Source organism: Mauremys mutica, chromosome 16, assembly GCF_020497125.1.
Source record: "Mauremys mutica isolate MM-2020 ecotype Southern chromosome 16, ASM2049712v1, whole genome shotgun sequence".
NCBI classification, from domain to species: domain Eukaryota; kingdom Metazoa; phylum Chordata; order Testudines; family Geoemydidae; genus Mauremys; species Mauremys mutica.
The window spans coordinates 2,783,518-2,806,183 of NC_059087.1; the positions used below are offsets into that span (position 1 = coordinate 2,783,518).

Here is a 22,666-nt window from a genome sequence, read left to right on the forward strand (position 1 = left end):
GACAGGTCCTCATAACAAGCGGCTTTAAACTAAATGGGATCCAGAGCCACCAATACTCTCCCTTCCCTCTACTCCAGAAGAGGATCAAGGCCCCATTCATAAGACTCTGCCCTGAACCCCACGTGTGTGAGAGAGTGAGCTGGGAGCTGACATGACGGAGATACATACACACTCCGAGCAGATCGAGTGCCCCTAGTCAGCCTCTCTCATAGTACCAGGACAAGGGATGTTCAGTAGAATTGAAAGGTGACTCCTGTAACACTGTGTTGTGTACGAAGTGATCTCTTTTATCAACCAGTGGAACTCATTGCCAAAGGATACCACTGGGGTCAGCAGAGCATTCTCCAGGGCAAATCCCAAAGTGGACAGATGTGCACTTTCTTCTGTGTTATCTGCTACTGGCCAGGATGTCGGCAAAGACGGATCATTTGCCCAGTGCAGAATGGCAATTCCTATGCTGTGCAATTCTGGGTCCTAGTGCCCCATAGCAATGGGATTTGTTGACCGCTCCATCTACTGTTTGTCAACAGAATTTCTGTGACTTGCTGACAAAATATGTAGTTAGACTTTTTCTTTTAGTGGGAAAAGCAGGAGGGGGAAAAATAAACACAGAAACTGGAGCTGCCAGGGGCAGCATCTCCCCCGCCACTGGAACAGACAACAATCGTTTCTGTTCTGCTGGGATCCTGAAAAAAAAAGACTGCATTAAAAACATGTCCTGTTCAAACATTTATATTTATAGATGCACCCTGGAATAATCAATGTGCTTAAAAACTCCATGCTGGCAACAGCAACATCTGTGCCTCTTTTCCTGATGAATAAACATCGCTTCTGCCAGACGCAGAGGAACCATCCCACCTTGCGTATGGAAGAGCTAAAGTGACTCTTTAAAACGGCCGCTGTGAAATGGTCTGTGCGCTCCTGCTCTCTAGGTGCACCTGGCTCATTTATAATGCTGCTCCTGCAGCAGCTCCTTCACACAAAGCCTTCGGTTCTGTAACCTCCTTGTGAGGAAGATCCTGATCAGTGAGAAGGGCTACAATGATGGTCAGAGGATGGAGAACCTGCCTCAGGGGAGCAGACTTAAGTATTTTGGCTTGTTTAGCCTAACCAACCAGCCAACGGCTGAGGGGAGATATGATTGCTCTCCACAGATACATCAAAGGGATAACCACCACGGAGGGAGAGGAGTTATTTAAGTTAAGGGCCAATGCTGGCACAAGAACAAATGGATATAAACTGGCCATCAAGAAGTTCTTCTTCCAAGGAGAGAACTGGGGGCAAAAATACCTAGACTGAAATGGAGAAGTTTTTGGAGGGGATAGTATGATGAGGTTGCCTGCAATGGCATATGGCCCAACCATGACTGCTATTAGCAAATCTCTCCAACAGCTAGAGATGGGACACTAGATGGGGAGGGCTCTGAGTTCTGACAGAGAATTTCCCCCCACATGTCTGGAGGTGGGTCTCACCCACATGCTCAGGCTCTAACTAATCACCATATTTGGGGTTGGGAAGGAATTTTCCATCAGGTCAGATTGGCAGAGACCTGAGGGGGGGAAGATTCACCTTCCTCTGCAGTGTGGGATGTGAGTCACTCCTGGTTTGAACTAGGGTAAGTGGTGGATTCTCTGTAATTTGAAGTCTTTAAATCACGCTTTGAGGGCGTCAGTAACTCAGCCAGAGGTTAGGGGTCTATTACAGGAGTGGCTGGGTGAGGTCAGACCAGATGATCAGGGTGGTCCCTTCTGGCCTTAAAGTCTATAAGTGGGCAAATGGGACTCGGAGATGAACGTTCTGCCCGTGAGCTCATATCCAAACTGTGTTCTATGTGTTTAAAAACAAAGCAACCCATTGCAAATAGTGGCTTGGCTCCCAAGCAGCCAGGCTCACAGGCTAGGCCTATCTGCGGTGCCAATTCAAGACAACGGAGGTGCACTAGGATCACCCTCACAATGTTCTGTGCTGTGACCTAGGACTTGGATGCCACCTTTTTGCTTACAAAACAATCATCAGTGTAGCAAGGTGCTAAGAGCAACACAAATCCAAAGCAAAGACACAGAGAACGGCGACTAGTATTTCCATTTGTCACGTAAAGTGCCGTGCTGTCTTGGAGCAGCGATGGGGCTGCACTGCAGGTACGTATGCCAAAGGAGCAAAAGCCCTATTAATTCAAAGCAGCATCTGCTGCCTGCTGCATTAGCCAGGGCCTGATTGGTTTTTACATTAAAATGCAAATAATGAATGTGGTTTAGTGCAACAGCAGCAAGGCCTTGTGCAGTAAGGAAACACTGCACAGGTGTGTCACCTTTCCTCCCAGCGCCCAACACCCGGGGTCCTTGCAGCGAACAGTCGTTATCGCTCCCCTAGCAGGAAGCAAGGATTCTGGTCACACCCAGCAGCCACCTCCAGCCCAATCTGTCTCTCCACCATAGATGAGCCACCTCTCCCCAATTGTACAGATTGTCCTTCTGTGATAGTTGGAAGGTTAGACGGTACTCGCATGGATTAAAGAATGCCTCATTAACGTTACTGCCCTTAAAACCCTGGCACTTCAGGCAAGAGTGCCTAGTAATGGAACAGCTCAGAAGTATGCCCCTATCCATGCGAACCGGAGATGATGCTGCAGACATGGGCAAATGCAAACTATGGCATCAGATACGCCCTGCAGGGGGCAAAATCTCCCTGCCCCAGTGCATTTTTAATGACTTGGCTAATGGAGTGGAGAGCATGCTTATAAAATTTGCAGAGGACACCAAGCTGGGAAGGGTTGAAAGCACTTTGGAGGAATTCAAACAACCTTGACAAACTGGAGAATTGGTCGGAATTCAACAAGATAAAATTCAATAAAGACAAATGCAAAGTAGTGCACTTAGGAAGGAAAAGTCAAATACACAGCTACAAAATGGGGAATAACTAGCAAGGTGGCAGTATTGCTAAAAGGGATCTGGGGATTATGGTAGATCACAAATTGAATATGTGTCAGCAATGTGATGTAGATGCGAAAAAGGCTCATATCATTCTGGGGTATATTGACAGGAGTGTCATATGTAAGAGACAGGAGGTAATTATCCCACTCAGCACTGGTGAGGCCTCAGCTGAAGTTCTGTGTCCAGTTCTGGGTGCCCCACTTTAATAAAGATGTGGACAAACCGTTGAGGGTGCAGAGGAGAGCAACAACAATGATGAAATGACCTATGAGGAAAGGTTTAAAAACAGGGCATGTTCAGTCTTGAGACACAGAAGGGACCTGAGTACAGCCTTCAAATACGTTAAGGGCTGTTGTAAGGAGGACAGGGGTCAATTGTTCTCCATGTCCACTGAAGACAGGAGAAGAAGTCATGGGCTTAATTGGCAGCAAGGGAAATTTAGGTTAAATAGTAGGAAAAACTTTCTAGCTCTCAGGGTAGTTAAACTCTGGAACAGGCTTCCAAGGGAGGGTGTGGGATCCCCGTCACTGGAGGTTTTTAAGACCAGGCTGGACAAACACCTGTCATGGCTGGCCTAGGTATATTTGGTCCTGCCTCAGTGCTAGACTTAATGACCTCTCCAGGTCCCTTCCAGCTCAGCAAGGACAAAGGTGTTAGATTAGAAGAGATTGACTCATGGAGTGTAATTCAGCTGTTTGGTAGTTTTGCACTAAGTTTGAAGAAAAAAAAAAAGAGCCAATACCCTTAAAGAATTAGCAGCCTACACGCACTGCAGTCAGTCAATTCATCCACTGATTTAATCTAAACATACCGGTATTTTCAATTAGAACGTGCGCGCCATCAGGGGGCATGATGCAAGTGTGGGAGGAGAGAATTCTGTAAACCTGGTCAGCATCACGCTTGCTGCTCTGCATGCTGCAGGCGTTTTTATTTTGAGGATAGTGGCAGAATCAGCCTGTATTTTCCTACCCAGTCCTGCATTATGACAAGTCTTCTCTAGAATGTTGGTTTCAATTGCCAGAATTTTATCAAATTATAATGACATAAGTTAAAACTTTTGATCTGTCCATGTGCTGAATATCCCTGCAGGTCTACAACCATCTGCTGCACCTCTGAATTTATCTGTAAACAAACTGTTAGAAGCTGGAATTCAATCAAGACAGATTACCACTTCCTACTATACATTGATCCTTTATCGTAGCTACTGTAAAGGAAATCTAACTGGCCTCTTTCATACTGTGACCGTGCTTAATATTGTGTCAAGCAATCTAGTAATGTTTGTATCTGAGATTAGTATGTTGCACTGCATTTTATCCAGAAAAACAAGCAGAGGGGAAGCTGATATGCCTTTAGCAAGCAGTTATGAAGTGCTGCATGACAAAGAGATCCTTTCTCCTGAATGAAATATCCCTCGGTTCTTGTTGCCGTCCAGCACTGAGAAGTTCTGTGCTACGCTGACATTTCTCTTGCCCTGAAGCGGTTCTCTGTATTATCTGCTATCTTGATTTGATGTAGTGACTATTAAAAGAGGCTTCAACCCTGGCTCTCTAGCCACACACAGAGACAGAAACTAAATTTCATTTACAATTAATTACATTCTGAGAAAGCACTTTGCATACCAGAGGCTAATTTCTCCCTTGTAACAAGTTTCTGGTTACTGGGTTGATATACTGTTTCTGGGAACATTCCCACTAATAGTGATGTCAGATCCTCTTTATTTCCCTGCCTGGGCCAAAGAACAGCCGGTTTGAAATTCTGTCTGGGATGCTGGAACCTCTACATTCAGCAGTGATCCCTTCCTTCTGCATTTCAGAAGGGTTGTGGGTCTAGCCTGAGAGTGAAGAGTCAGTGACCCTGCTCTGAAATGCAGAGCCGGATAGCAGCTCTGGGCTCAATTCCCACAATTCATTTCTCAGTGCTCGGAAAACTGATTGGAAGCAAGAGGGAAAGTTTAGGGACATGGGACGTGGTTCTGGAACGGACCTTCTGGGTCATCGAGTCCAGCCCCTGCTCTCACAGGCAGCCCTGTCAGTTTCATCCATAAATTTGTCAAGATCCATCTTAAAACCAGTTCAGTTATTTTTCCTCACTCTTGCTATGGGGAGGCTTTTCCAGAACCTGATCCCTTGGGTGGTTAGAAACCTCCTTCTAATTTCCAGAGAAAGCTTATTCACGGCCAGTTTATCACCCGTTGTTCTTATGCCAACATTGTCCTGTATCTTAAATCACTCGTCTCTCACCCCGCTGTTCACCTCCCCACCTTGCCTTCCTAAGCTTATCTTCAAAATCCATGGAAAGGGAACTCTCCCCTCCGCACACCAGTGCTGCCATCCCAAAAACCCACTTTCAGACTGAAAGCTTTGCAGCAAGGAGTGGCATTTTCAGAAGTACTCAGCACAGACCTAGCTGCACTGAAAGCAAAGTGAAACCTCCCTCTGACGGCGACAGGAGCAGAGCTAGGCCAATGGGAAGCACATCCCTGGATGTCTGTGTGTGTGCCTGATTTGCCTCACAAGAGACAAAGCCAGGATCACGCATCCCAGTTCAGGTGAATGTTTGGAAATGTGCCAGAGAAGAGAGAGGATGAGCACTGAGACCCTCATGTTAATGAGATGAGTATCTCATGAAGATGGACAACTCAATACAGTTCTAGATATATTTCATTCAAAGGGTCCATATGCTGTGTATTCTGGGAGCTCGTTTAATAAAGAGTTATGCAATGATCTTCTGCTCCTGTTTCCTGGCTTTGCTCCGCTACAGAATAAACATGATTGTGAATGCAGCGATGCCAAGGGCCTGCAATGAAACGTTGGCTTCCTTTGTAAAGGGAGTGACACAAGTGGCTGGATAGATGGTCTCAGAGTGCACTGGACCCCCGAGGGATTGGAATGGATGTACCGGGCTGATGAGCTTTCATGTCACAGCGGCTGCTTTAGAAGCATGCAAGCCAAGCATGGAACCGATGTGTAAAACGTCCGTTGAAAAAGCACCCCTCTCTGCAGTAAATCCCACGTCTTTCTGAAATGTGGGGTTACCCATGTGAAATTCACACTCATCAAGAGATGAGCTGAGATTTCACCCAAGATGCTCTTAATACAGGGTAGTGCAGCCAGAGTTTGTCCAGCTGTTTGTGGGAGTTGCAAAGCCAGGACTGAAAATGGAAGAGATGCGTGAATTGCTACAATCACTCGGACAAGTCTCATCCTCACCGCCAAGCTTTTTAGAGAGTCAATACACTGCTCGCACAGTGCTGTCTCTCAGTGCTGTCCCCCCAGGAATGCATGCCAATGAACAGCTGTGGCCTTTGGCATTGAGAAATAAATATAGCAAAGGCATTCATTCTCACTGTGGCCACAGACTATGAACAGCCATTGGGCATGTATCGCTAAGGTCCGGAGGAGGAAGCAATAAGACAATACCAAATCTAATTTAGCCCATTAACCTGGGATCACTGCCGTACCACATTTCAGCCTAAAAACAGTATGAGATTTGCAGAAGCAATGAAAACAGTTTAATCCCACAATCCTTTTTTAATACAGTTATATAACATAAACGAGCCACCCTCTCTTAAGAGCCATGGAAGCCTAACAGATAAGCAAACTAACTAATAAAATACAGAAAACACACTGTTAAGCCAAACATGTTTTTGACTGAATAAAAGAAACATGTAAAAAAAGCCTGAATCCCTATTTCAATGGTTCAAGTGCACACTCATGAACCACAGCTCATATTTAACTGCTGTTTTTAAACTTTCCATCTTTATCATAAATTTTTGGCCATGAAAAAAAGAAATATCACCACCAAAAATAAAATGCTCACCCAACCGAATCTAAGCAAGGAGTCAGAGCAGCAGCTCTCAACCTTTCCAGAGTACTGTACCCCTTTCAGGAGTCTGATTTATCTTGTGTACCCCCAAGTTTCACCTCAATTAAAAACTTCTTGGATACAAAGTCAGACATAAAAATCCAAAAGTGTCACAGCCCACTGTTACCGAAAAATGGCCTGCTTTCTCATGTGTACCATATCATTATACAATAAATAAATTGGAATATAAATATTGTATTTACATTTCAGTGTCTAGTATATAGAGCAGTGTAAACCCAGTCACTATCTATATGAAGTTTTAGTTTGTACTGACTTCGCTAGTGCTTTTTCTGTAGCCTGTTGTAAAAATAGGCAAATATCAAGATGAGTTGGTGTACCCCTGGGAAGACCTCTGCGTACCCCTGGTTGAGAACCACTGAGTTAGAGGAAACTTTGCATTACAGGGCACAAGTACTAGACAGATAGTCAGTTCCCATTCTGAAATCATAGATTATTAGGGTTGGAGGGGACCTCAGGAGATCATCTAGTCCAACCCCCTGCTCAAAGCAGGACCAATCCCCAAATGGCCCTCTCCAGGATTAAACTCACAACCCTGGATTTAGCAGGCCAATGCTCAAACCACTGAGCTATCCTTCCCCCCTGTTAGTATGTACATTCAAATCTTAAGAGTGAAGTGCCATCAATAACTCACAGAGCTTGAAATAAACGTTTGGATTGTTGGCCTTAGCCCTGTATTTCCTCATATTTGTCTGGCTTCAGCTACATCCTGAATGTCACTTAAGCTCAGTGTGTGTGTTCCTCTGATTGTTTCAATTAGGGATATGGGCAGTGCTAGAAGCAGCACAATTTCTAAGCACATTATAATTGCAAAGCAAAACATTGTAAACACCACAGAAAATGCTTTGCCTAAATTAGAGGCAAACTAAGACCTGATACAAAAAAATCTAAAAGCATTTGCAAGCCAAATAGAATTCTGTAGTGTGCAATCCACACCAAGGCAAATGACATACAACACTAATTAGTGAAGATTACACAGCAATTAACATGATTATGATTATGCTAGTTGAAATAATTTATACCATAATATCCACACTTGCATTGCAATACAATGCATGTCCAGAGAAAAAAGAATATCAACCAAATGATGCTCTTGGTTCTGCATGTATGAAAACCAGTACAGCTCCAAGGCAGTAAGAGAGAAGAACTTGTCCAGATTTCAGGAAGAAATTTTCCTGTCATTCTATCAATGCAAGGCAGTTCTGAGTTTTTAATAGAAATTATTTGCTTTTGATAATATAATGTTTTAAAATAAAATAAGTAACATGGCCATTTCCTGACTGCTCCAAGGCCTCCAGTTCTAATATAATAAGAATATTCAGATACTGAAATCCAAACCTAGGTGATCTCCCTTTTTTGTGTCTTCAAGCGGTTCTTTCCCTATGATAGTAAACATATAAATAAATTATAAAGTTCAAAGTAATTTATTATCTGGGATTAGGCTCTGGCTATCATCCGATACAAGCAGTTAGCCCCCACAAGATCTTAAGAACAATTGGATGTATCCTGATCTGTTTTCATGAACATGAAAGCGTGACACTGTCCTCTCAAGATTCCAGAACTACACTTGAGAGCTGTGCTGATGGCTCTATGTGGTCAGTGTTGCTGCCATATGTGCTACCACATCGGAGAGAGACTAAGCTTTGTTTCCGAAAACTCCCTTGGACGGAAGGGTCTAACAATGCCAAGGAGGCACCAGGGGGAAAGAATAGCTAGTGATGTTCATCAGCCATTGACTTGGAACTGAAATCCTTGGATGCTTTGCATTCACAAGGGCAGCGTAGCTGCAGTGAATAGTGCCACAAGATTCCCAAGATGACATAGCATGTGCTAAGTGCCACAAATATATGGCTGTCTTCTGCTCCTGCTGTCTTGTAAACTAGTAACAGCTCACTGAGATCATCTGGGGAAAGGGGAACTCTGCTTCAAGAGAGGAAACTGACAGCTTCCGAACAAGACCCTGCAGGAAGACTAGCACCAGAGGGACCAGAGCAAGTAGCTCTCATTCGTCAAGAAGAGTTGTCCTATGACATGAAAAGAGATTGAGTGAAACTGTCTCTCTTACTCCTCCCCTTGGCTCCTGAAGGTAGCTTCACTCACTTGTTGTAACAAGGTCTGCAGAAAATCTTTGCAGATCCCATAATCACCAGTGCTGGGCGGCACTCATCTTTGGAACTTGCAGAGAGACATTTAAAGCTTGAGCAATGTAAATATTTACTACCAGGTTGTCAGCACAGATGCCAATCGAGCCAAAATTACCACTGCAGACAAATGTAAACATTGTGCCATTTCGTCATCACTCCTCTTGGAAGAGTCAATACTAATGAGCATGACTGAACACTCCTGCCCTCTACTGCATGAAACTAGAAGCACATGTCACAGGTCACACACTAGTAACAGCTAATGGAGCTGCTCCTTTTGCAGCAGGACAGTCAAAGTTCTGTCCCCACCATCACCATGAAGCTCCAAGTAGGCATCATTGTGAGAACCATGAAGTTTCCAGGGTGCAGTGGGCTTGTTACTATATCAATGGGCCTAGAGAAAAGACAGACCCTTCATCCCACAGAAGAGAATCTGCAAGGAACCCAGAGTGTAAGAGATGACTGCTATAGTATAACCTAAGTCTAGTAGGGATGTGACGAATACCCAAAGCCGTTATGATTTATATGTGTGTGTCCAGTCACTCTGGGACTGTTCAGAATTGTTTGGATACTGACCCCTCCAAGTGAAGGCCCCCTGAATAGTCCCCTATCTCCTGCATACTGGGCTTAGAAGCTCTGTAGTTCAGCAATTTCAATCTTGTTACCCAAGGATGCAGTAAATTCACATAGTTTTGAAGTCCCTTTCTAATAAAAAGTTGACATTTTATTCCGACTGTGAGATGTCTCTGATTTACTGGGATTCAGAGTTGACAGCCATTTTTGTCCAAAAACTTAATATCAGAGAATTACAGAAAAAGTTAATCAAATTCCTGATCTCTGTACACTGGGCTGAATATAACAGCCTTATATCACTCCCTTTTGGGAGCTGCTAGTTCGGGAAAGGAAAACTATCCTGCATATATTAGCAAGAAGTGAATGCTAGGTAGCTTTGTTTCTCATTACTGGGGGTTTGGGTAAGCGAAATCTTAATAAAACTGAGATCAACTGAGACAAGACACATGGGCTCTTTCTCATTAACTCACTAGATTCATCATCTTCCATTTGTTTTCATTTGATACAGCTTCCTGCCTACTACTTCAGTCTTAGATTATCTGAGGCCATTTGCAGTTGTAAGGTTAGGATTTGGAATCTGCCTTTCCATGGACTTTAGAACGACTCTAAATTGTGACATCTCTTCCAGCCTGAATGCAAAGGATTGTTTTGAAATTAAGCCATGGCTGGACCAACATCTTGCTTTTATTTATCTCTCTAGAGAGATAAATACTGTGCTGCCCACAGTCTACAATGCTGCCCGTTTATTATAAACCCAGCACAGTTCAGCTCAATAATGTAGTTTAATCCATCATTTCTGATCTATTGCCATTCATTTGCAGTTACACCTAAGTAATTTGGACCAAAGACCTAAGACATCCATAGGAATTAAGCTAAAAGCATTCTTAAATACAATGCTAGAGTAGAATTCTGCACACTAAGGATGCTCTGCTCGCTGATGAAGGACTCATGTCAATTTCCTATGCCTAAGTCTAACCATTGCATTTATTGGTTTTAAATTCCATTTCATACCAGCAATAGACAAGGCTCAGAAAAGCATTTTCAAACTACAACAAAAATGATTTAAAATATTAGCTGCGTGGGGACTTGCTCTTCAGAAAATTAATTCTGGTTTGAATTTATTTTACCATGTAAACCTGAATTCACAGGGCTCAGACCTCTGCACAATAAGAATGGAGTGTTTAACATTATAGGGAAGACACTAGTATTAATCTTGAAAAATCACATAAACTCAGTGTAGCTACATATCAGACTGCACACAACTACAGGGTGACTATACATCAGGTAGGCACTAAACCCACTTTGCAATGACTGCAGTCTGAAAGTCAGGTAATGAAAAAGATATGTGCACAATACAAGCAAAAGCGACTTGGAGCTAGATTGTGCCATGGATTGCGTGGGCATGAGACGTGCCAGGGGGTAACCTCCCCCCTTGCTCCACCACACACACAAATCTCTTATGTTCCTGTATAGTCTCCCTGGCCTTGGTTCTGGGTATGCTGGAGAAAGCAGGTGGGTGGTGAGTGAGTAGAGGCTTGGCTGGTGCAGCTGATCTGGGGAGAGAGGTACTGCAAATAAATTTGCTACTGCAAATAAATACTGGGAGCCTGGAGAGATTCCCTTCCCTGTGCAGAACTCTGGACCAATGGAGCTATGTACCTTCTCCCACACAAGGCTCCTGGCAAAGCAATGGCATAGACCTTGATCTGAGGACTTCTGAAAATCCAGTCCATGTAAGTGCTTCACATCTGGGATGTAAAGTCACTGATTGTCTGAAGATCCCCATAATACCAGGGAGGAATTTCAAATAAGATGCCCGCCTTGTGTCTTCATTTCCAGGGCTATTCGGAGGGTTTCAGTCAAATCCTTAACACTTAGGTGCCCAATTCTGAACCCTTCCTCATGCAGAGTAGCATTTCCTCATGTCAGGATTCTCTCTGGATTCAACTGGCCTGTTCACAGGAATAAATTCTATTCCTGCAAGCAAAGGCTGCACACTTGGCCTCTGTGCTAATGTCATTTTGTGTGTGTTTTATGTTCCGACCTTTTTCTGGGGCTAATTTCCTCAGTTCCTAGTCCCTCACAGCTGGGAGCCAAGCTGACCCACATTAAGTATCTAGCTGTCTGGCTGCTTATATATGCCATTGTCCAACTTGCTTACAGCCTGTTTACATTTTCTTCAAAAATTAATGTCAGACATTTATACACTTTAATATAAAATCTTCCCTCAGTGGTAAACGTGAGCATATGGCACACGAATCCACAGATAGACGGCATTATCTCTTTAAATCACCTCTAGAGAATACATCAAGGAATATTATCCTGCTTGAAGTGTGTTTTTGAAGTAGCGGCTTTCATCTACCATTCCACTGATCCTGGTTTGGAACCAACTACCTTCTTTGATTTGATGGTTTGACCTTAAATACCACGCTCTCCCACTGAGCTTCCTTCTCCACATGTTGAAAAGAATGTAGCCTGAAACATTTTCACAGTCTCTGGGCCAAGGACTGTAGAGTACCTGACCTGATTAGGCGGTCACTTTTCTACAGCGGTTTTAAATAATGTATTAAAATTAATACACAACAGATTAACCTCTCAATTATGCCCCACAATGTAACTTTCCTGTTTCCACCTCTTTTCTCTACTCTTCAGCCTATAAAATGGCAGCTACCTTAAATGATGGTGCGATCTGTCAAACCAAGACATATTTGTAAAATGCATACTTGACAAGACATTCTTCATGACCTTTGGTACTCTTTTGCCATTGTGTGATAACTCCCTCTTTTTAACATTCATGTATAACAACATTTACAGGTGTCTCCTCTGTTCCCTTCCATGTACCTGCAAATTAGACAAGATTGGAAAAAAACTTTCCAAGAGTGCTTGCTGAAGGCTGCTTCTGAGTAGTTTAGCAGACTAAAATAGTTCATTAGTTGATGTGTTATGCAAACATGCATATTGAACAAAAGACGAAATTGTGTATATTTTAATTAGACAGCAAGTATTGAAAATGTAATAAAATATCTATGCCAGATAAGCCACTTTGACGAATTCATCAGCAATGTTTGCAAATTGATTGATTTTTCTCCCTACTGTTTTAAAAATACACTGGCTTGAAAGAAAAATAGATGTGAAATCAGTAGATGCCACCACCTGTGGTGACTAGGACTGATTCAAAAGGCAATCCTGGTGCCTAGTAATCACTGATGCGGTGTTATTACTGGATAACAACCGACATGCAGTAAGGCACCTGCAGCAGGTATGTTTAGGTTCTCACTTGGACCTGCAGTTGCTTTTGCATTCAGATTAGCATCACATCTCCTAAGGGTTTGCCCTCCACTGTCCACACCAAATGGGCGACAATGGTTCTGGCTGAGATATTGGTGCATTGCTTCGGAAAAGGGCTGGTAGGCGGCTCTTGTGCCATGTCGTTTGAAGCAGTCAAGAGATGGAAGGAGTTGTTCATTCCCTCTTTTCTCTCCATTAAATGGTGGGAACAGCGGTGAGAGTCTCTGTGAGCAGCAGTAGACAGCACTCCGACCCTAAGCCTTTTACCTTCCCACCACCAACTAGGGCATGTCATGCAGAGAATCACTTACTGTACAATGGCACATCATTCACTGTGTCATTTTTCTCCGCCTAGATGGGTGAGTTTGCATGTGTCTCCACTTGTAGCTAAAGCTTTTGACAAGGCACATGATTGCTAAAGGGCAAACACAAGCCACTGGCATCACAGCACTAGTCTGACTAGAAACAGAGACCCAAGCATCCCTCCCTACTCCTTGCTTCACAGCTGTGGCTATATCGCCACCCCTGACGCCTCCACAAACAACATGCTGTTTCTGAAGCAAATTGTGAACGGCTGCTGCACGCTTTCCGACGGGGCAGAATGTTAGACCTGAGCCAGCCCTTTAGGGGTCTGCAGATGATGTCACCAAAATATCAGCGTCTGGGCCAGGTGTCTTCAGTGTGCGCCTGCTCTGAGCACCTCAAGCTCTGCTGAGCTGCAGTGGCATGACTGTGTCCGTCAGAGGCAATATCAACTCCATCGGAATAGGCAGCTTGCAGCCAAACAGAAGGTGCAGGGGCTCCTGGGCATGGCTGCTCATGTGAAGCCAGGGCTGAGAGCAGTCACAGAAGCGGAGGCAACTTCTCTATAAGACATCATGCTTCTTCCTCCAGGCTTGCAACAAGTGCGATCACAGCTTCTCTCTTCTTCTAGCTCTTCTACTGTTCACTAAGCCCCGTACGAGACAATAGACAGCTACCTCTATTTGTGAGACCGAGAGGGAAAAGCCCAGTAGGAACCAATTAAATGGACCTCTGCCAGATCCAGGAACAAAACCACGTATTTACTAAAAAGTGACTAAGAGTCCTGTGGTACCTTATAGACTAACAGACGTATTGGAGCATGAGCTTTCGTGGGCGAATACCCACTTCGTCAGACGCATGACATGTATTTACTATTTGTTCTTCTCTGTTGCTAAGTAGAACTTCTAAAGTTTTGTCAAAGAAGAAAAATAATAGCTTGCTTGTTCCAAAATGTGGTTTAAAAAAGCCATGGTAGACATTTTTGTGGTTCTTGCTCAAAGTCGGTCTTGTTCTTGTTCGTTGATCACAAGCACTGGGGCACTATTATGGATACAACTTGCTGCAATGTTAAGCCTGTCCATGGCGTGGATTTACCTTCCAGCTAGAGAACATTTGTCTTTTTAGACAGCTGGTTCATCCCATGTATTCTATCCGGTGTCTGCACCACACTCCAGTCCAGACCTAACAATTCACACTGAGAACAGAGTGGCACTTTTGATTCTGAGTTTTCCCTCCTATATTCTCCTCAGAATGGGGCCCATTCTGTCTGTACACACTTGATAGATATTTTGCACTGACAGAAGGTACAGCAGTAGTCTGAGCTTAGCAAAACTTCTCATTAGCATCCAGCAAAGTATACATGGTCTGTGGCACGAGATGTCCATGTGGCCTACCTTGTCCTGTCAAACAGAGAGAAATTTCAGTGGCAGCTGCCAGATATGGTTTCCATTGCTGACTTCATTCTGCTGCAAATCGGACCAAGTATCCAAAATGAAAGGGCTTGAAATAAGCATGCCCTACATTGCAAAGGCTGTCAAACAGCCGCTGAACTGCTTCAAGAGTAGAAGAAAGATCTTGTGCTTAAAGCGGTGGACTGGGATTCAGGAGAGCTGAGTAAATCACTTAGACTCTCTGTGCCCCAGTTCCTCATCTATAAAACAGAGCCAATAATATTTCCCTCCCTGGCATGCTGGTGAAGTGCTAAGGCACGAGGTGAAATGCACCATGGAAGAAGTCTAAATTAAAAAATGTAGTTTGGTTTGTGCTGTAGGCCACAATTCCTGTTTTCCCTTTTGTGGAATTGATCAGTAGTATTGTGACATGCTTGGTGATCTGACCAAAGCTGGCCTGTCCATCCACTGATTCACACACATTTCCTTCGTACCACCATCTCCACCTGCACCAGGCTTCTGCGCACGGGCGCTATGGGTGAAATCCTGACCCCACTGAAGTCAATGGGAAAAGTCCCATTAACCTCAGTGAGGCCAGGATTTCACCCTGTGATTCCGTTACTTCCTTGAAGGAGAGTAGCCACACAATTACTGTAAATAAATTTGAGAACATCTAGGTGTGGGTCTATTACAGTGTCCAGTGCAAGCAATGTGAAATCCTCTCATGTTAGGTCATGGTCTTCCAAATCATTCAGTAAATGCCTCTGTCTTTCTTTAACATCACCATTTTCTGTTGCTCCACATAACATTCCCATTGCTAATAGTGCTAAGGCAGCTACCAATTGCAATAGGAGCATCTATTTAGAGAAATCATAGAGTACTTCCTAACACAGTGGTTCTTAGAGGTCTGCCAGCGGGTACACCACCTCATCTAGATATTTACCTAGTTTTACAACAGGCTACATAAAAAGCACTAGCGAAGTCAGTAAAAACTAAAATTTCATACAGACAATGACTGGTTTATACAGCTCTATGTACTATACACTGAAATGTAAGTACAATATTTATATTCTAATCGATTTATTTTATAATTATATGGTAAAATGAGAAAGTCAGCCATTTTTCAGTAACAGCGTGCCATGGCACTTTTGTATTTTTATGTCTGATTTTATAAGCAAGTCGTTTTGAAGTGCGGTGGAACTAGGGAGTACACAAGACAAATCAGACTCCTGAAAGAGGTACAGCAGTCTGGAAAGGTTGAGAGCCACTGTCCTAACATGATACTGCAGTAATGAGGTGAGTACTAAAGATAAAGATGTGACCAAGACTGCGTGAAACAGGGAACTCTGAATACTAGTCTTAAGTTTTCCCAAACTTATTGTGACTCAAAGTTCTGGATATTGATCCGAACAGAAAGTCCACAGCTTTTTAACGTTCACCAGTCGGTAGTTCTTACCCAGCTGAATGTAGTCCCTTGTATTTAAAAGGGCAATGAACGATCATCAGAAATAAGCATCAGCTAGTGACCTACGTCACAACGAAATGTCATTGCTTTGGAGGTCTGGTCAAGTGACGGGTACTGGGGTGGAAGAGCTGATGTTGGCTGTTTACTCTGTAATTCTAGGAAGGCAAGATGGAGAAGTGCAGCTTCACACAGGAAATACTGTACCCTTAACATACCATTAGCCTCATAGCACCTTGCTGCCTCGTTGCAATCTGCCAAGTTTAAAAGCACGCAAAATCAGAAACCTGCATGGCTTTTTAAAAAGAAGTAACTGATTCCAAAGCTGGCTGCTGCAGCTCCTGAAGGCCCTAGGAAGGCAATCTATGTTTTCTTGGCTCCGGTGCCTTGTACATCCTGCTGTGTGTGGCTCTTGCCATTTAGTGTTTAAAGTTTCTACAGAGGATATGTTTGATGTGAGCTCTCTGTTTCTCGCAACTCGACCTGCAGCACATACCATCCATTACCACCGATCTTTTTTAGTCTAAGAAAGTTCTGGACAGCTCTTACCTCAGGGTGCTGCGGCTGCCCAGGGATTGCCTTGAGAGACTTCCAGCTACGCTGGGACCTGAAGGTGATGACCAGCCCACTGAAGACCCCATCCAGGATTTGATGCTTTCTTCTGGCTCCAGACTTAGAGTGGAGCCTAAACTAGACTGATTGTCCCTGGAAGCAGAACACACCACCATTTTACTTTGCATTCACTCTGGCATGCCCTCCTTCTCCAAAGACAGCAAAGAAACCTGAGGTAAGCTGGCAAATGGGGTATTTGAAAATCTTATCCTGAGTAGGCTATCTCACCTGGCTTTGCAGGTTCCCTGGACTGGAAACAACCATATGCTAGCCTCTCACCGTGTTGCAGAATTTGTGCTCCAGACCCAGGTCAAACCAAGCCATGCACATGAAAAGTGAAGTGGGGGAAAGATGACTAAAACCTAGATGGGTTCTCTCAGGGTGGTAGTTTGGGGTGGCTTTTGTTTGATCTGTATTGGTCCCTTCATCCCTATTTTTTTTTTTGCACCTTTAGATGACTGAATCTGTTCTGGTCTTTCACAACATCAGCACAGATTGGCTCAGAGTCTGCTTTCAGTGCACATGAAACAAACTTTTCCAGGCAACATGATTTTCATGGAATTGCCACTTCAGATGACTGTTTCTCCTTATGCTGGTGAAAATGCTCTGTAACCCGGCGTGGTGGTGTGCAAACACAACCCCCATCTTATTCACTGTATGTTCAGCTGTGGGAAGATGGCTTTAATTGTAAAACACATTTCATAGAATCATAGACTTTAAGGTCACATTTGAACCAGTATTCCTGGTCTGTATCAGAGGTGGGTACAAACCTTCCAAAAGGGTTTCACACTATGTTAGGGGTTTGGTCCTGTATTCATTTGTCATTAGTGTCCACTCCTGATATGGTGATAGGTTGATTCCCTTTAAGAGATTCACTTCCTTTAAGAGTACAAGCCAGTTTAATATTCTCAAATCAGACCCGGCAAAGAAAAAAAAATTGAGACCATCTATCTTGGATTAATAGGCAGAATATCTAGGGAAAATGTGGAAGATCAATGTAGCTGCAGCGTATGTAAAGGCAATACATCTGACATTCCATCTGAAACTAATCAAAGCACATCTAATACGAACACAATCACATTTTCACCAGGTATTGACATCTACTTGGAAAACGAGATTTTGATAACTATGAGTCAATATCACAAAAAATGTGAAACGCTTTAACCACCCAGCAAATCTTAGGGTTCACTTACATATCTCTTCTTAAACAGGCAGATTCCAGGGCCGTCTGGACACTGTAATGAAGGAAGAAAAGATCATTGCACTTAGTGATGGATTGTGCTGTCTTTACTAAACCACAGTGGAAGTCAGAGGATCAGCTTCTGTCTGAGGAGACCAAAAACATTTCAGATTCATTGTAACACAACTTTCTCCTCCAGCTGTCATTACAAGGAGGAGCAGAGCTACCAGGGCCTTTTCCTATCTGTCCAAAATATGTCCTAAAAATCAGACATACTGGAAATAAAGGCATATGGGTGTGTGTACACACACACACACACACACACACAAAGGCCACAGTTGTGCACACTGGGGGAAAGGTATATTGGTAGAGTGATGTATGCCAGTCCAGAGCCCACTGATGGTAATGCAAGTTGTGCCAGTTGGATGGCTAACTATCCTGTAACATGCTCAAACACACAGCCCAGATCTGTAGGCTGACGAAAGGGACTGATGTGACAAGTACATGTTATGCCTGCTGTGAGCCACAATGCTATTTGCAGTTCTTCTGCATCAGAGCATATTGGTTTTCCTAGGATCTACTTAATGCAATAGGTTTGGGGCTTGCTGCTGCTCTCACACCTGTGTGCGTCAGAATTAACTCCACGGAAGTCAGAGGGGAGACGCAACATCAGGCACTGATCAGTTGTAAATCTGAGCCCCCTGCAATGCATCATAAACCTGGTTGGTTATAGATCTGGTAGCGTTCAATGAACCGTCCAGAAGGACTGAATTTACTAATTCAACTTAGTAACAGGTTGGGCTTGTTTTAGGATCCACTGGTTAAAAGTTAAAGACTGCAGGGAAATGAGAAAATCTGAAGCCATGGATGTAGAGGAGGGTAAATAACTGTAAAAAGGGCCGAACACCATTTACTTCAGCATAGCAGCCTGGAGAGTCCCTGCTAAGAAGCACTTCTCGTCTCGGAGGAAAGCATGACTTGTATCTGAAATCAGTTCTGATTAGAAAGGGCATTTCTGAGCTCTTGGGTTTCACCCTGTTCTACCCCGTTTAATAATTAGGGAAAGAACTGCATCTTTTCAAAGAATGGTATCAATATATATATGTATATACACACACACACACACACGCCCCAGTCTTTGAAAATATATAATCTTTATATAATATTGAATAAGTATATCTTTTCCAAGAATGGAGAGAGAGAGAGAGAGAGAGAGAGAGAGTGTGTGTGTGTGTGTGTGTGTGTAAAGCCCTCTTAGCAATGAGGGAACAACAATCATCAGAATGAAGCTAGTCCAAAAATGGGGAATGGAAATTTTTTCTTGTCAACATTTTCCAACCAGCTCTCCTGCAAAAACGGATTCGCTCTCCCACCCAACCTCGATTCTGAAGGCAAGGAAACGTCACAGGGCTGTCTGGTTTTTTTAAATCAACAACGTTAATTTATTGAGCATCTAGTTGTCAGAAGTCTGATAATTAGATGATCTGTGGAAAGGTCCTTCTCTCACATTAGCAGCCATGGCTGGGGTAGCCCAGTGCATGCCCCTTTAAGACTGAGGCTTCGCAGGAGACTTCCTCTTGCAAAGAGAGAGGAGCCCTGTATTCAGGGCAGAGGGAGCCAGGAAGAGACAGAGCAGATTTATTTTCAGGAAGAACATCCTATTAGATCTGTTGCAAGAGCAATGGCCTTGTCTGGAGGCTGTCTGGGAAAGAGACACTCCGAAGCAGTCAAAGAGACTAAAAAGCAGTTAGAAAGACAGATGGCGCTGGACTGATTTACCATTAAAGAACAAATATTTTAAGAGTTGTGTGAAGATGAGTAATAGAAGGGAGGTTTCAGACTAGCATTTCAGGTATTTGAGTGTATATGTGAAGCCCTGGGGAAAAGAATGACTTTAGCTGAGTAAGAACAGCTCTCTCAAACACAGATCTGGGAAGAGCACTGGAGAGACAGCAGGGCATCCTGGGTTTGGGGGCAAATTCCCCTGATCTGGAGATTAGTCAGTCATTTGTTTTGTTTAGCACAAAATTCACTGCTGGAATTATTTTGCCTTTTAATTTGTTGGAGAATTTTATTTTTAAATTTATCTGGTAACAGCCTTTTTAAAGGCTTGTTGTCAAGGTTTTTAGGTGGTAAATTTAACTTGCACTGGATTCATTTTGCCCAACAGTCTGAAAGCACAAGGTCACAAGCACTTCTCTGCAGGAAGGAAATGTGTTGGAGAATAAAGATTTCAATTCCAACTGGTATTTCTGAGCCTCCTGCTGGGAACATGCATTTTTCTGAAAAGTGAGATCATTTTGTGACACTGGCACTAAAACGATTATCCCATCCGAGACTGGAAATGCTTTTCCCAGTGGCTTTAATATCTGATTAACAAACAGGAGGAAAACTTTAAAAATTAAGCATACAGTTTTAACTATTCAACACTGACATTTTTATTATTAAGTTTAGCCCCCTTCGATCCTGGCCTAAATCCACTTCAGTTGTGACACAGTAAAAGGAAATTATCCAAAGGCTGAAGGACACATGCAAAGTTAGGGCCTGGTTTTCCCATTGCCCTGTACCTTGTGTAGCCATTTCCACTTGTGTTAAAACACTGCTCTGCTGCATTGAGAGCATTCGCCTCCTATTTTGCACTGGTTCAAATGACTGCACAAGGTGAAGAGCCATGAGCCATGGAGCAGCAGGCTCTCATGTTCTGAAAAAACACAGCCACCGCTATATTCATGACACCAAACACAGGGGGATTATACCTCCCCCTGAGGGAAACCATGCATCTGGTGGAAAATGGAACAGTGATTTTTGGAACCAAAAATCTTTTTTCATTGATAAATGGTCTTTTTTTCTTAAAGGAAAAATTTTGCATAGTAGGTGGCACTCACAAACTATGCTGAGTGGGATGATTTACATGAACGTAGAAAATGGACCAATAATTTTTGTGACTAGACTATTTCCATCACAATTAGAGACATCGGGCCCACATGGTGCCTAGTGTATCTGCACTAACTTTAGAATGCTTCCCCCAGGGGTGAACCTGGCCTTCTTTGTTTTGGCTTGTTTCTTTGGTTTTAGTCTAGATACCTTTCTGTATCACTTTCATCACTGGATTGCACCTCTTCGAGGGCGACCTGCAGATCCGCAATGCGTCTGATCGAGGTTTCCAGGTCAGCTTGCAAGGTCTGCCTCACTGCAAACAGCTCATCTACCTGCTTCTCCTAGGAAAAACATATGTTAAGATTAGGTTTTGCTCAGGAAAGTTGCAGACATTCAGCCATGGACCTACATATCCGAGAAGGGTAACAAACCATTCACTTACATGATGTATTTTCTTATAGAATGTATTTGTTATTATTCCAGTAACACCTAGAGATGCCAACCAAGATCGTGCTAAGTCATGTGCGAACACATGATAAGAGACCGGTCACTGCCTCGAAGAGCTTACCATCTGAATAGACAAGATAAGCCAGACAAAGGGTGGAAGAAAGGAAACACTAGTATCTGATGTGCAGATGGGAAACTGAGGCACGGGGAGGTGAGGTGACTTCCCCAAGGTCACCCAGGAAGTCAGTAGACGACCCGGGGACTGTACCCAGGTCTGCGGAGTCTAGTGATTTTAACCATTAGTCTAGCTCCTCTTCCCTTCAAGAGCAGAGGTGTTATGGCAGAGGTTACAGTGCACCCCCAAATCCTGAAAGGAGACCCCCAAACTCCTGAACATTTCCTCTTGTTTTGAATACTAACAGAGCTACATCCTCTGGTGGCTTTTGACCTTGGGTTTTGGCCTCATGTTCTTTTCTGGTTTTGCTGAAACAGACTTTAGAATTGTATTAACCTACCATATTTCTATCCCTCAAAATAAAATGAAACAAATGCAGGATCCTCTCTCCCTCCTGGGTGCAGCCAGCAGTTGTGCCTGTGCTCTCTGTGTGGCGGTGTTACACTGATCTGGCCAGAGGGTAGAGTCCGTGCTCTAGGATGCCTTTCCCATCTTTTGAGTTTTGGCTTTGGCTACACTTACATTTCAAAGCGCTGCCGCGGCAGCGCTTTGAAGCGCTAAGTGTAGTCAAAGCACCAGCGCTGGGAGAAATCTCTCCCAGCGCTGTCCGTACTCCACCTCCCTGTGGGGAATAACGGACAGCGCTGGGAGCCGCGCTCCCAGCGCTGGGGCTTTGACTACACTGGCGCTTTGCAGCGCCGCAATTTGCAGCGCTGGAGAGGGTGTGTTTTCACACCCTGCTGCAGCGCTGCAAATTTGTAAGTGTAGCCATTGGGTTTGGTTCCACCACAACTCTCTTAACGCTCAGGTTTTAAGATTCAGTTAAATTGTGCTTTATCCAGGCGAGATGTGAGTAAGGAAGCAGCTCATTCATAAGACTAATCTGGGAACAGACCTGCTGAGAGTGCAGGGGCCAAAGGGACATTTTTTGTGTATTTCTGGGTTGCTTATCCACTTACATAACATGGTACAAACTGCTGTAAGACAAAGCTCTTTTCTGAAACGTTGCCAGCTTGTAAGAAAATCAGAAGCTCAATGTAAACCAATGGGGGGGCGGGGGAAGTGTCACAATCCTGGATTCTATTGTCACCGTCAACATCAGCAACAGGCTGTGGCTGAGATTTTCCCATCATAATTGCAATAATGGCTGCGTGAGCTGGCGCTAATCACATGGAGATTTCAGTCTTTTACCACTCGCAGTCTTAACTTTGCAGTTTTAATTTGCTTTTGCGTCTTTCCAGCTCACATCTAGAAAGGCATTCTTCAGCCCGCTTTCCTGAACCGTCACATGACAGAGACAGAGCACGCGAGCTGCAAATTTAACTTGATTGAAGGTGCCAGCTGTAAAATTGCCGTCTCTGTGGTGACAAGGTGAGAGATGATTTGTAGTGCAGGCAGCGACAGG

General features: G+C 43.7%; 1 protein-coding gene across 1 annotated transcript in view; it reads right to left on the reverse strand.

The window, feature by feature from the left end:
• Nucleotides 1-22,666, reverse strand: part of MYO18B (myosin XVIIIB) — a 141,767-nt gene that overhangs the window by 13,485 nt on the left and 105,616 nt on the right. Inside the window, exons 29-31 of the mRNA XM_044990214.1 lie at nucleotides 20,847-20,980; nucleotides 17,776-17,817; nucleotides 16,520-16,675 (exon numbers count right to left, since the gene is read on the reverse strand). Of these exons, the coding sequence (XP_044846149.1) occupies nucleotides 16,520-16,675; nucleotides 17,776-17,817; nucleotides 20,847-20,980 (332 nt within the window). The remainder of the gene's footprint in view (nucleotides 1-16,519; nucleotides 16,676-17,775; nucleotides 17,818-20,846; nucleotides 20,981-22,666) is intronic.